Here is a 12,166-nt window from a genome sequence, read left to right as displayed (position 1 = left end):
GGTGCTCCCAGAGTCTGTCATGGCATGGGGCAGCCCTGGAAAACTGTCCAGGCTAGGTCAGGACTTCACAGCTTCCCAAAAAGAGACAGAGTTATTTTTGGCATCTTCTCTAGAACCATTATAGCAAAGGTGCTTTTTCTTAAGCTGTACTTTAACCCATGTGCGGGGTGGGAATGGAAGCAACTGCTGCACAGGAACTCGTACTCCTGCCTTCTCCTAATTCCGAGTATCTGGTTTTACATCCTCCCAGGTCTCTCAGTGGTGTGTCTATGTGTCTGCTCACTTAGCTCAAGAAGCATATGCAGTATTTTACATTCCAAGGGAGGCAAACTCATGCCCTCACAGAGCACAGTGTCTGCCTTTTGCATACATAAGTATCTATATTTATTGTACAGACACCTACTCCATGGGTTGTTTTTTTTTTTTTTTACGTTTTGGACAGTGTCAAGAAATCCTAATCTTGTGAGGATCTTGAAGATTTTCTATAATAAAAATAATAACACCTTGTATATAACACTCTGTATGTCTCACTGTTTTACAAGTGAGATAAATTGTACTTTTCATGCCTCTTTCACTACGTCACCTTCACTCTGCCAGAGAATTCATCTCCATTCTGTACATAAACTAGTGTCTTTTCACTTGTGCTTGTGTACACGTGTATTTCAGGAAGAAGTATGCTAGCATGTATAGCATATAAATATTTAATCTCCTTGCCTGAACATTTTTTAGGGCTTTCAGTCTATTAAGCCTATAAAATTTAACCTCAGGGATTAATGGTGAAAAAAAATCGACCATGGGAGAGCCATTACAAGGGCCGTTCACCTTTGACAGCTCCATCAGGGACAGCCTACCATCAGATCTATTACAGGACTGAAACATCCTTGATGAGCATTATTAGTTTTGAGAAATGACCCGAATTCTTTAGCCACAATGCTTTTTGCCTCTATGTGTGGAAGAACTTTGCCTCATGTGGAAGCAGAAGGGTTTTGTGGCTAAAGCTCAGGCTGGAGCAGCAAGGGCTTGGGCTCTCAGCACCGGAGGCTGAAGCTGCTCACTCCTGTGCACTCGTGTGGCACCGGTGTTATTTTGCCCCACACGCTGCTTCCCCATGGTGCGTGGTTCTCTTCAAAGGCATATTTGACTATCTATAAACACCATTCCTAGACGCTACAGTGAAGAGCATGATGCCAATTCATTCAGTGCTTAACCTCCCTGCTGAGACTACTGATAAAGCTGCTAATTAATTCTAATTATCACAGGATTTTTTAGTGTATATCCTATATTTATAGCTTGTTGGGTTTTATGTCGACATTTTATGAGACTGACCCATTTTGTATGTAATTATTACTAATAGTGAAAAAAATGCAGTTATCTACAAAGCAGTTGACCACAGAAAATAATCTTCTACTTACAGATGTGTTCATGTGTGTATGTGGCCCATATATTAACAGTCCGTGTAATATTGACCATGGATCATCTTTAAAAAGGGGCAAACAACCTTGTGTTTTGACTGCCTGCAGTATTTTTCCACTACGAAGGTGACCTTCAGAAGTGATCTTAGCCAAGTGGCTGTAAGAAGCCAAGATCTCACCCTGAGAAACAACCTGGAGTAGAATGTACTCACATCTACGCCCTGCCTTTCTTCAGATCCTCCCATCAAAGGTATGGGTTTGGCCCTCACAGAAGTACAGCATCAGATTGTTTCTCCATATGTCTTGGGGGAAAATCTCCCATCTTTTACATTAATATTGCTGAAGAATCCTCTATGGAGTTGCGCAAATGATGTATTTACCTACTACACTAATCCTTCCAAGTGTTGTGATTCTGCCTCACCATTTATTGCTGGAGGGCCATAAGTCAGTCTGACCATACTGAGCTGGCTGATGCCATCTTACCTTGAAGAAGGTCATTGTGGATCCATCTCTAACAGCCCCGTACTCTATCTTGGTTTGCTTTGCCAAGTCGTCTGCTGAATCGATGGGGGATTCCATCCTCTCCACAGTGAGGAAGGCAGCCAGGTTGGCAGTATAGGATGAGATTATGATTAGGGTGAAAAACCACCATATTCCTCCGACTATTCTGGTAGAAAGAGCTTTGGGCATCAGCTCTGATCCTGTTACAATATCATCAAAACAATCATATTAAAATGATGCTGAAAGATGCCTTTCCTGATACCGCAGACTGGTTTTAGGCACAGAATGCTTTTATGAGCTGTAGTATGATAAAATGATTTAAACAATAATCTCACAGATGCACAGCTAACATTTATAATGGTAACACACTGTGAAGGGGAGGTATGCCATGATACATGACAAATGGAATTATCCTTGGGTCTAAGCCCCATTACATATCTGAGCTAATGCTCATTGTAGTATTAACCTCTTATGTCCCCAGCAAGCTATACTAGTATTTTTGTCCCTTTGCTGAATCCCTTTTTGTCAGTATGCTGTAACCGATTTTTTAACCAGAGATCCTTAGCAGAATGCTATTCTGCTTACAAGCTACCTGGCAGAAATACTTTAAAAGTGAAACCTGCCCTGTGTGTCCTATAGGCATACCTAAGCAGAATGAGGGCAATCAATATGCTTCCAGTGAACCCATTGGCCTGTGTGAACCTGAGCTCAAATAAACTTGTGATTTGCATTTGAAAATTCAGAGAATGAATGGACATATCCTTTGGGTCTATAAGGCAATGCAAAGTTTTGGATGATGTCTTTAACACTCATTATTGCTGAAAAGGTTTTAGCAGATCTGCCTACATGTCACAATAAATATCAAAGTGATCTGCTATTGTCATAAAACCCCATAGAATAGCATGTGTGGGTGTTAAGTGCACTGAAATGGCTTCCAAACAGCTCAGATAAACTGTATTTAAACCACACAGGTACTGGTATTTCTAATAATTCTGATGCAAGTTTTGTGCTGTTTTCCTTAGAGGCGTCCTCACTGAACTTAGCTCATTATGTGGGATTCAAGGATCTCGTTCAGCAAAACACTGAGACAGCCACTTAAGCACTTTTTACTTTGAAGTTAAGCCTTTGCATAATTATTTTGTTGATGAAGGATGGACTTAAGAAAGTACTTAAGTGCCTATGAATGAAGATCTCAGCACGTAAAGCTTTTGATGTGACAAACATATTTCTATTACTGGAAAAACGTGCTGCCATATTATCTCTCCCTAGCTATTTAACTATTTCTGTAAGAAGTTGAAACGTTACAGAGAATATTTTCAGACTTTACAGAACTCCGACTGGGACTTTTGGGGCAAAGATCGAAAGAGTAAACACTTTCCAAACAGCCAGCAGATTTAACTTAGCTTTGTAAACATATAGACATGTCTCTTAAAGGTCAAAGCTAAGCATAGCCCAAGGGTTTGAGTAGCTTGACAGAATCACCAAACTGCGAGAGCAGATGCTCTGCTTGTGCAGCCCTGGTGTTGCATGGATATTTCAAATTAAGCCAGAAGTCTAAAAGCAAAAACTCTCACTTGAAATTTTTGAGTTCAAATGTACCCATTTCAAGAGCCGCAGCTCTATCTGGGTTTATGTTTGTGGTCTGTTGTACTTTCTTGCTTTTCGGATTAGATTTTTTTTCAGTGCAATGAAATCTTTTTTGTATTGTTGCTCTCAGGAAAATGTATTTATTTCTAAGCTGGGGTTGACCTGCAAAAGCTGGATTCTAGGAGTGCTGATTCAGGTCATCTTGAAGATATTATTTTTTTAAGCTTAGACAACTATACAAATATAATTTCTACACTTGGGCCTTGATGTAATACCTAGCTCTGACATACATATCCCAGTAATGCATAATAGCCAGCTACCTTGCAGCTATCTTAACAAGCAACTATGAAATCTGCCAGCACAGCCTTACAGCAACACAAGACAGCAGGCGGAGAAGCCCTGTGTGCTGAACCTGTGGGCTGAGATGCCAGATCTCCTGTGATATCCTCTAGCAAAAAGCTGTTTGTGAAAAAGCGGCAGAATACATTCAGTTCAATTAAGCTCGAGACACCAGAGTCTATTAATTATGCAGTGAGCTACGGTTTTGCTTTTGTGAGGTGCTGAGCACACCCTGCTCCCAGCTGAACCGGGCAGGCCCAGCAACTCTTTTGATTGCTCCCAGGATTATTGCAATGTTTACCTTTTCGAGAGCCTTGATTACAACAAAAAGCATTAATTTATGCTCCATGCTCACCGACTTCACCCTAAGTGCTCTCATTAACGGGACAGTCCTGGTCTGAACCATCGCTTCCTTGAGCTGGGGCTCTGACAGATAGCTTGCCTTTCTGAAAGTGATAGTTTCTCTGAATCGATTGAATGAAATGTGCCCTGTTTGGATGCTTTCAGGGTATGCATAACACATCTGAGACTTTCAGGGGAAAAACAGGGGAAGTAAGCTCTAAATAAAAATGTTGCTAGCAAGACTCAGGGGCAGAGACAATACTTGCTGAAGTCTCTCTAGTGCCTTTTTATGGCAGACATGACAGCCAATCCTGATCCAGACTTTGCTCACGCTCTGTAGAAAAGAGAAAGTCTGATCATCACATTTTAAAATTTAATAACAAGTGGCTTCCAATCAAGCATAACAAGCAGCTGCTGCCAACAAGAAAGAGCGTAACAGTAGATGTGGAGTTGCACAAGCATTCACGTCATGTTCAAACTCTTCACATTAATGATGATGCACTTACAATCACACGCACCACAAGTTTGTACACGGAAACATTTGTGTTGCCTTACAAATGTTTTTTCTTTCTTTTGTTTTGCTTTTATTCTTCTTGAAAGACAAGCAGAGTCTGGTTGGGGCTGACTGTCATGTACCCAAGGTAGTGGTAACGAGCAGACACTGCATCCCACAGTTTGCTGTGGATGATGGTAAACTCCAAAAAAGGCAGTACATCGAAACACAAAATCCCGGGGCGCTTTCACACACAGGGCAATCACAGTTGTATACACACGCCTGCCTGATACTGTAAAACCTCAGCCTGTGTTTTACTGATAAATCGGAAAGAAAAGCAAAACAAAAAAGGCAAAAGAGAACAGCTCTTCCTTCACCCAGCCTCCTTCGAAGTCATTTCTGTGAGGAAGCTCTGTATCCTGTCAATACATTAGTGCACCAGTAAAAGCAAGTGCATCTTAGGTTCAATATAAATTTTATTCTCTACCATATCTAGGAAAAGAACACTAGGACAATCCTCCTAGTGTATTTTTTACTGCTACTTATGTCTGTTGAGGAGGGAAGGATAAACTGTACCTGGATGAATGCAGAGTTGGTTATATATTCCTTACTTAAATGTTTAGAAATTTAATATCAAGGTACTCTTGGTCTTTCCCTTCACTTGCTTTTTGGTTGTTGTCATGGGGTGGGGTTTTTTTTGTTCAGCTTTGACCAAACTTGCAATGTTTGTCAGAAAACACTTTCAGTCTTTTCAGTGGACTCCAGTTTTGGTGAATAGTGATTTAATTGGAAATCTTAGAATATACATGCCATAAACAAACTTGATTAGTACACATATCTGTTTGACTTCCCACATGGAGTAAGCTTCACTGCCCTTCCTTGTCAACTGAGTAAAATGTCAGCTGTTTCCAAAATCATCAGCAACAGGGACTTGTGACTGTGTTAAGTTAATGCTTCTAGGGATGGATGCATTTACAGAAGGATGGGACTCATACCTGCAGAAAAGCCATAAAAAGAAAAGGTTTGGTTTGGTTTTTACACAAAGTGTTTGACAAGTGCCAACAAACTTAACAATCCTTCTGAAGAAAGAACACCTTTCTTCAGAGCTAAAGCTAAGAGCTTCAGAGCTAACAGATAATGCTGTTACTGTTTCCATTGGGATGGCACCCAACATTTTCCTGTTGCCAAACCTCTTGAACCAATAAACTCAACTTCAGCATGAAGCACTTTGTATCCCTCTTGTGATTCTTTTACATTTCAGCTCTAGAAGCTGCTGTGTGGCCCTGTCTGCTTCCCTTCCTCTCAGATGGTTCCCTTCTCTGCCTGCTCCCAGTTGCGCTGACACATCATTTTCTTCCTTTCTCATATTGCTCAGTTTCTGAGATCAGGTTTTACAGTATATGTTGTATTTACAGAGGGTGGAGTTTACCAGCACAGAAGCCCTTGAGCAGACTGTGGGACGTGTGCGATAACGGAGTGTAACCGGTGTACCTTGCTGCATGAGAGCTCCAACTCCAAACCAGAAACTATTTAGTAAAGTAAAATTGTTTTCCACCACATCTGAGTCTGGGTTGCACGGGTGGGGGTTATACCATTCATATGGTGTAAACCTGTGGCAGTTAACAGAAACAACCTGTAAACATCAAATAGAGCACACACAGCGGCAGCAAACCTGCTGAACAATGCACAAAGTGAGGCGGTTAGTGAAGGAAACAAGAAAAAGAAAACCTCAGCTGAAAGGCTGTCCGCGGGATGTCTCGCAGCTGCCTCGTGCAAGCTGTGGAGCAGTGCTGCAGTGTCAGGAGCCCTTTTCACCGTCCCGGATCGAACACAGGGCAACCCTCGTATTCCTCCCACTCTTGGGTTAGAGCCCTCAAGGGTGAGGCTGCTGCAACGCCCCATGGCTTCCCTGCCCACACCGCTGACAGACAGACAGACATTTGCTGGGGCAGGGGGACAATGGAAACCATGTAGCTGCTCCCTGGTAAAATGTTTAGAAAATAATGAAGGAGTAGCAGCCCTCTAAAGGCAACCATCGTTAGCTGTCTGTGGTCGATATGCCGGATGCTGAACACGCTCTCCCTGTGTGAGGCTGCCGCGGCAGCAGAAAAAAAAGGCTGCCAATGGTTTGAAGGCTTTCGGGAGCTATTGCAGCACCTGAAAGCCACAGGGCCACATTGTCAGCTTTGCTGGGAGAGAATTATGCAGAGGATTGCCTTTAATGGAAGAACTCTGCTCTCTTCCCGACTCACCGACCTGCAACTGCAAAGTGTGCCCCTCCTGCTCGGCACGGCACTCAGCAGGGCCATGGTAAAGACCGCTTCTCCCCAGGGTACCTTGCCTGCTGTTGCTTCCCATTTCTGCGTGGTTTGCTGCGTACTTTCTCGTGAAGTTTATGAATATAGCTTTAGTTGACAATGTCACGCCAATACATTTTAATTACTGTTTCAACAATATAATTAAGCATTGAATTTATGCACCGTTGCAAGTAGAGTGCCTTGCTTAGCTGAAGTAATGAACTCTGATAGTAATGAACACACTAAGTGAAACAGCATGTAGCTTAGAATGCCTGTAGCTGCACAATATTACCATTACTAGTACGATACTATTGAAAATCGTAATAAAAGCCAGGGTTTTCAGGTTCAAGATACAACAGTTCTGCGCACATCAGTTAGAAGAAAAACAATCATCAAGTTATATGTTTCAAATTTGTGCCATAATAATGGAAGCAACTGTTGTGTAGTAAATAATTTGCTCCCAACTCAGTTCATGCACGCATGGAGAAACACATCCTTAACAAGAGACCCAGAATTAAGACCTGTAGGTTGCCTGAGCTGCCAACCACCACAGAAGTGAAGAGGGCCTGGGTTGAGCATTCACCCACAGGGTCCCAGAGTGTTAACACAGGGCAGTAAGAAGGTGCACAAATAGCTCTGACTGGGAAGCCCAAGGCTGGGATCTTGCATCATCTCTGACAGGAACCACGTTCAGTAAGTTGGACACAAATGTCTCCATCATGGAAAGAGCAAAACAGCAGTCGCTAGAAACTGGCAATCAAATTCTGGCAGTAAAACTCTTTCCGACAGATGGGAAAAAATTTTATAGCTCTGGGTGTATATTTTAATGTGGTACTAGGGTATATAGTTATTTTGCACCTTGAAACAAAGCTGATTTTCTTGTGTTTCCACTGATGTGTTGAGCTTTAATAAGAAGTTGGCTTACAATTCTGCTCTATTTCACCACTCGGGTCTTCTGTTTTCCTGTCCATTTTTTCCTGGTTTTCTCCCTCTTTGGACCTTCAGCAACAGTTATGCTGAGGTTTGTGATACAGACGAGATGCTCAATGTCACCTAAGCACCTTTTTATGTAGGCTTTGTGTGACATTATTCACCACTGGTGGTTACTTTAGCTACATAGCTCTACAATTGACACCAGCAGCACAGTTGATATGGCATTATCAGTAAATTATAAATTACCAGGGAAATTCTGGCAGAAAAAGCCTTGTTAATTCACTGCCAGTATACTTAGGAAAAGAGCCTTGTCAGTCTGTATCCCTTCACCATGATAAAACCTTCAGTGTTTGAGTTTAAAAATTGATATGACAATGACAAGGCTGCATAAGGCTCAAAGACAAATGAGAAATTATTCAACTACTGAAAAGTCTGGAGAAATAACAAGAAGATTATCCCAGTCTATGAAAATTATTCCCAAGTATTTGTCTTCCATGAATCAATGTCAAAATACTGTTAACTATTTAATTTATGGCAGCAATATTAGAAGTGGATGCTTCTCAAGGTTTTTAAAACCAATCTAAGCAATATTTGCTTAAACAATCTTACAGAAATTCTGTTATATTTGGAGACATGAAGAGATCTAGATACAGACTGTAAGAATGGCTTAGCTTCTTCTAGTAAATTAAAATTTATAAAGTCTGAAGTAAATTAAGATGACATGTGAACACAGTTTTGTGTACTCCAGCCTATAAACTCACAATCTAATTAGGCACTGGTTTTCAGCACCAGTTTAAAAAAAAAAAAAGGTCAGAAAAAAATTTAAATATTTATAAAATTATGCTAATGTTTTGGCTGAACTAGCGAGGTCTCTTCATCTTTTCCTAAAATAGGTGGATTATAAGAATGATATACAAACTTGATATATTTAAGTTGCAACAAGTTGTGTTTGGCACTGTGTATTAAGAACGTGTGGGGGGTCTCTACCTTCAATGACATGTAAGCCTTTTAGATAATTTTAGCCACATTTGACAAATAGGTAGAAGCCTTAGAGGTTATTATGTTTCTGCAAGTGTTGTGAAACATTGCAGTAGCAGCCCCACTAGGAGAGAAGCTGCAGGATGAGCTCACAACCTGCTATGTATCAGTTAATCTGCATGGGAAAGATTGCCCATAAATCCTTCAGCTGCAGGGAAAGCAAACAAACAGACAAACAAACTTCAATTGGCGATCACAATCCACCACAAGACACAAATCTGTAGGGAAATCAGGCTTCATTAGTTACGCTGCTCCAGGAACTACTGCTTTTTAGAGAGATTTAAGAAACAAAACATAACACAGTTACACAGGGCAAACCCATGGATTTACCCAAAGGCTACGCTGTGTTTTGGAGCAGTATTTAACAGTCAAGAAAGAAAAACAAACAGTTTTCACAGTGGATGATTTGTGAGGGCTGCGTGTTTCCCTTTGGTTTGCTCCTGGCAGCACGTCTGCATGTAGGTAGCTCTGCGAGTAGCCAGAGGACCCTGACGCTTATTTACTCTTGCAAACTTGGTGCTGTTATTTTAAAAACCAGAAATGCTGACGATAACTCAGTCTTTGTTTTTCCTTCTGCCTGTTCTGAGGTGGAAAGGGCTGTGGGATGTTTTTAGTCTTGGCACACAACTGCAGAAAAGTCAATCTGTCACAGTCGAGCAGACTTAATATTAGTCATGAATGAGATCATGATTTGCGTACAGTAGGAGTTATTATTTATGGTACAGTGAGCCACCGCAAGAGCTTGTGGGAAGTCATGACTAATTGTATACAGTCCCATAGCTGCCAGGGATGGTTGAACTTTTTCTTTTACCTATGGCCAATACTAATAAGTTAACCCATGACCTCTCTTCCTCTAATTCCCTCCTTCTTCTTCACAGCCTCAGCAATTTAAAGGAAAAAGCAAATCCCACAAATTCCTGTACTTCGGTACCGGTAAAGAAACAAGCAAACATGCAAAGCGTTCATACAGGTTGTTCATCTGGAACAAGGGTTGTTTAGTGAGCCATGGAGAAATGTATGTTTGGGGCCAGTTACTCTCAGCAGAACTGCTCTTGTGAATAAAGGTTTTGCAGGGCTGTGTATTTTGATTAAAAAAACCCCAATGAATTGGAGAAAAAGCAGCAAGAGTTTAATTTGACCTGGCTCACACAGACATGGAAGTCATGCACAATGTGCTATATTATCAGAATTAATGATTCAGACTACAATTATTTTATGACTTCTGAAAGAGGTATATATATGTAAACATTGGAATAGATATGTTATTGGTGACTTCTTAAAGTCAAATGCCGTCATTTGAAATAACAACTGCAGCATTTCTTTTAATTTTTCTGTGATGTGAATGTGTGAACTTCCAATGATACATCACTTCAGCTTTTATATTTCATTGTATAAATGTCTTCTTGGGCTTTTTTCCATGCACCTTATGAATATGGAATAAGTTGTTGATGTATATACAAAACAATACATAACAGAAGTACGGAAAGGCTTGATTAGGTATCCTCTGAAAAAGAACCAAAACATGAATCTCTGTGAAGCACTAGTAAAAATATTTGCTTTAAATTATGGACAAGAAAAAAATGAAGGCTAGGATGAGGTCAAATAAACAGAGTTGCAGCTGAAATTAGAAGGCCACTCTCTGAAGAAAAGAGCAATAACTATGCCACTTCGGAGTCCAAGCTTATTGAGGAGTATAGAAAAAACATGCCTCAAATGACCAGTTTCCTCTGCCAAGTTTCTAAGTTTGTTTTCTTTCATGCTTGGTTTGCTCTTGTTCAAAGCCCTAGAGCAACAGACTCCCAGACTGTGGTCCATGGTCTCTGAGGCCACGACAAGTAGCTTGTAGCCAGTTTGTGAAACCACATCAGCTGTCTAGAATTTTTAAGGTAAAGTTCAGTGATAAGGGTATAGAGTGCTCTCCTGGCCCTCTGGGGATGTGACTGTGGTCCAGTGGTCCAGAAACTTTGTGGCACACTTGCCTTTGAGAATTTTATGAGCTTTGGCCTAATGTGGAAAAGTAGTGTGTACATGCTTATTTCCTGCTGTTTTTGAATAGGGACATCACTGTGAGCCTGCTACTGACAGGCAGGGTACACCTCAGGACCACACTGGGCGAGAGCCTTGGGTATACATCACCTTGCAAATTGTCCTCTCAGGTTCCAAGGCACGTCATCTTCTATTTTCAAAGGCAAATGAGCTGAGCTAATTAACATCCTTCAGCAAAAAATACGTTCACATCCTCTTTCTTACCTTTCAAGTGCATGCACTGTTAGTGGGAGAAAGAAGTGCTTACATGCAAGTAATATAAACTGCTTTTCAACATGTAGTCCGCTGAGGTGTTGTGTACTGCAAAGAAAGGCTGACACATTTCATCACATCTTTCTCTCTGTTCAGCCCTTAAGGAAAGTAAAATCTCATCACATTGCAATATATAAAAGTGATAGCAGTGTTGATGTGAAAATACCGAGAGACTTTCTAGAACGTTATGTTTTAGGACTGGATAAAACCCTTAGGATAGTATTATACTATATCTGCTTTGCAGAGCCCATGCAACACCTACGGCAGGAGAGGCTGTTAATGTGGATGCATCTAAAACTATGTATTCGACTTACCTTGCAATGACAAAGAGGACACAACTGACTCCAAGGCAGGCTAGGAGAACATACATCCAAATATCAGGAGAAAGAGGATTTAAAAAGGAGAAAACACCAGGGTTTGTCCCATTGGGCTTCCGGTACAAGATACTTATTCCCAGCGTCATGAAGGGCTTGGAAAAATCGATTACTTTCTCTCTTACATAGGTAATAGTGAGAGGAGCAACGGCCAGATCAGCTTTCTGAAAGCACAAATGGGAAAATGCTCATTCTTTTTCATGTTCAGCAAACACACTACTATTACTTCAATTTTTCCCCCAAATATTAAAAACTAAACCAAATTCAACTATAAATCTGAAGTGTGTAACAAAATTCAACATTGCTAGGGTATTGTTTGGCACACTCTGTTTCTTCATTTTGCACCTAGAGGGATACCAGTGACTTGCGTGTGAGCAGGAGAGGTATGACCAGGGATGGGGGGCTCAATCCTGTGCAGTGGGGCAGCCCACGAGCATCCATAGACCATAGAGCAGAGGGGAGCTGGAGGCTCAGCCTTTGCTGCTGGAGTGTGCAGCCAAGGGCTGGGCAGGACATGTACCCGCTCAGTACCCATTGCCCCTCCTGCAGACA

The 12,166-nt window shown here is 41.3% G+C and overlaps 1 protein-coding gene across 3 annotated transcripts in view; it reads right to left on the bottom strand.

The window, feature by feature from the left end:
* Positions 1-12,166, bottom strand: part of GRIK1 (glutamate ionotropic receptor kainate type subunit 1) — a 173,126-nt gene that overhangs the window by 18,537 nt on the left and 142,423 nt on the right. For 2 of the 3 annotated variants that reach the window (XM_082076399.1, XM_082076400.1), the window contains exons 11-13: positions 11,555-11,778; positions 6,166-6,284; positions 1,896-2,113 (exon numbers count right to left, since the gene is read on the bottom strand). In XM_082076399.1, the coding sequence (XP_081932525.1) occupies positions 1,896-2,113; positions 6,166-6,284; positions 11,555-11,778 (561 nt within the window). The remainder of the gene's footprint in view (positions 1-1,895; positions 2,114-6,165; positions 6,285-11,554; positions 11,779-12,166) is intronic. The other variant, XM_082076401.1, reaches the window with a different exon arrangement.

This window comes from Streptopelia decaocto, assembly GCF_964273445.1.
Source record: "Streptopelia decaocto genome assembly, chromosome: 1".
NCBI classification, from domain to species: Eukaryota; Metazoa; Chordata; class Aves; order Columbiformes; family Columbidae; genus Streptopelia; species Streptopelia decaocto.
Note: the sequence above shows the minus strand (reverse complement) of the source record. Positions and strands in the feature narration are given on the sequence as shown.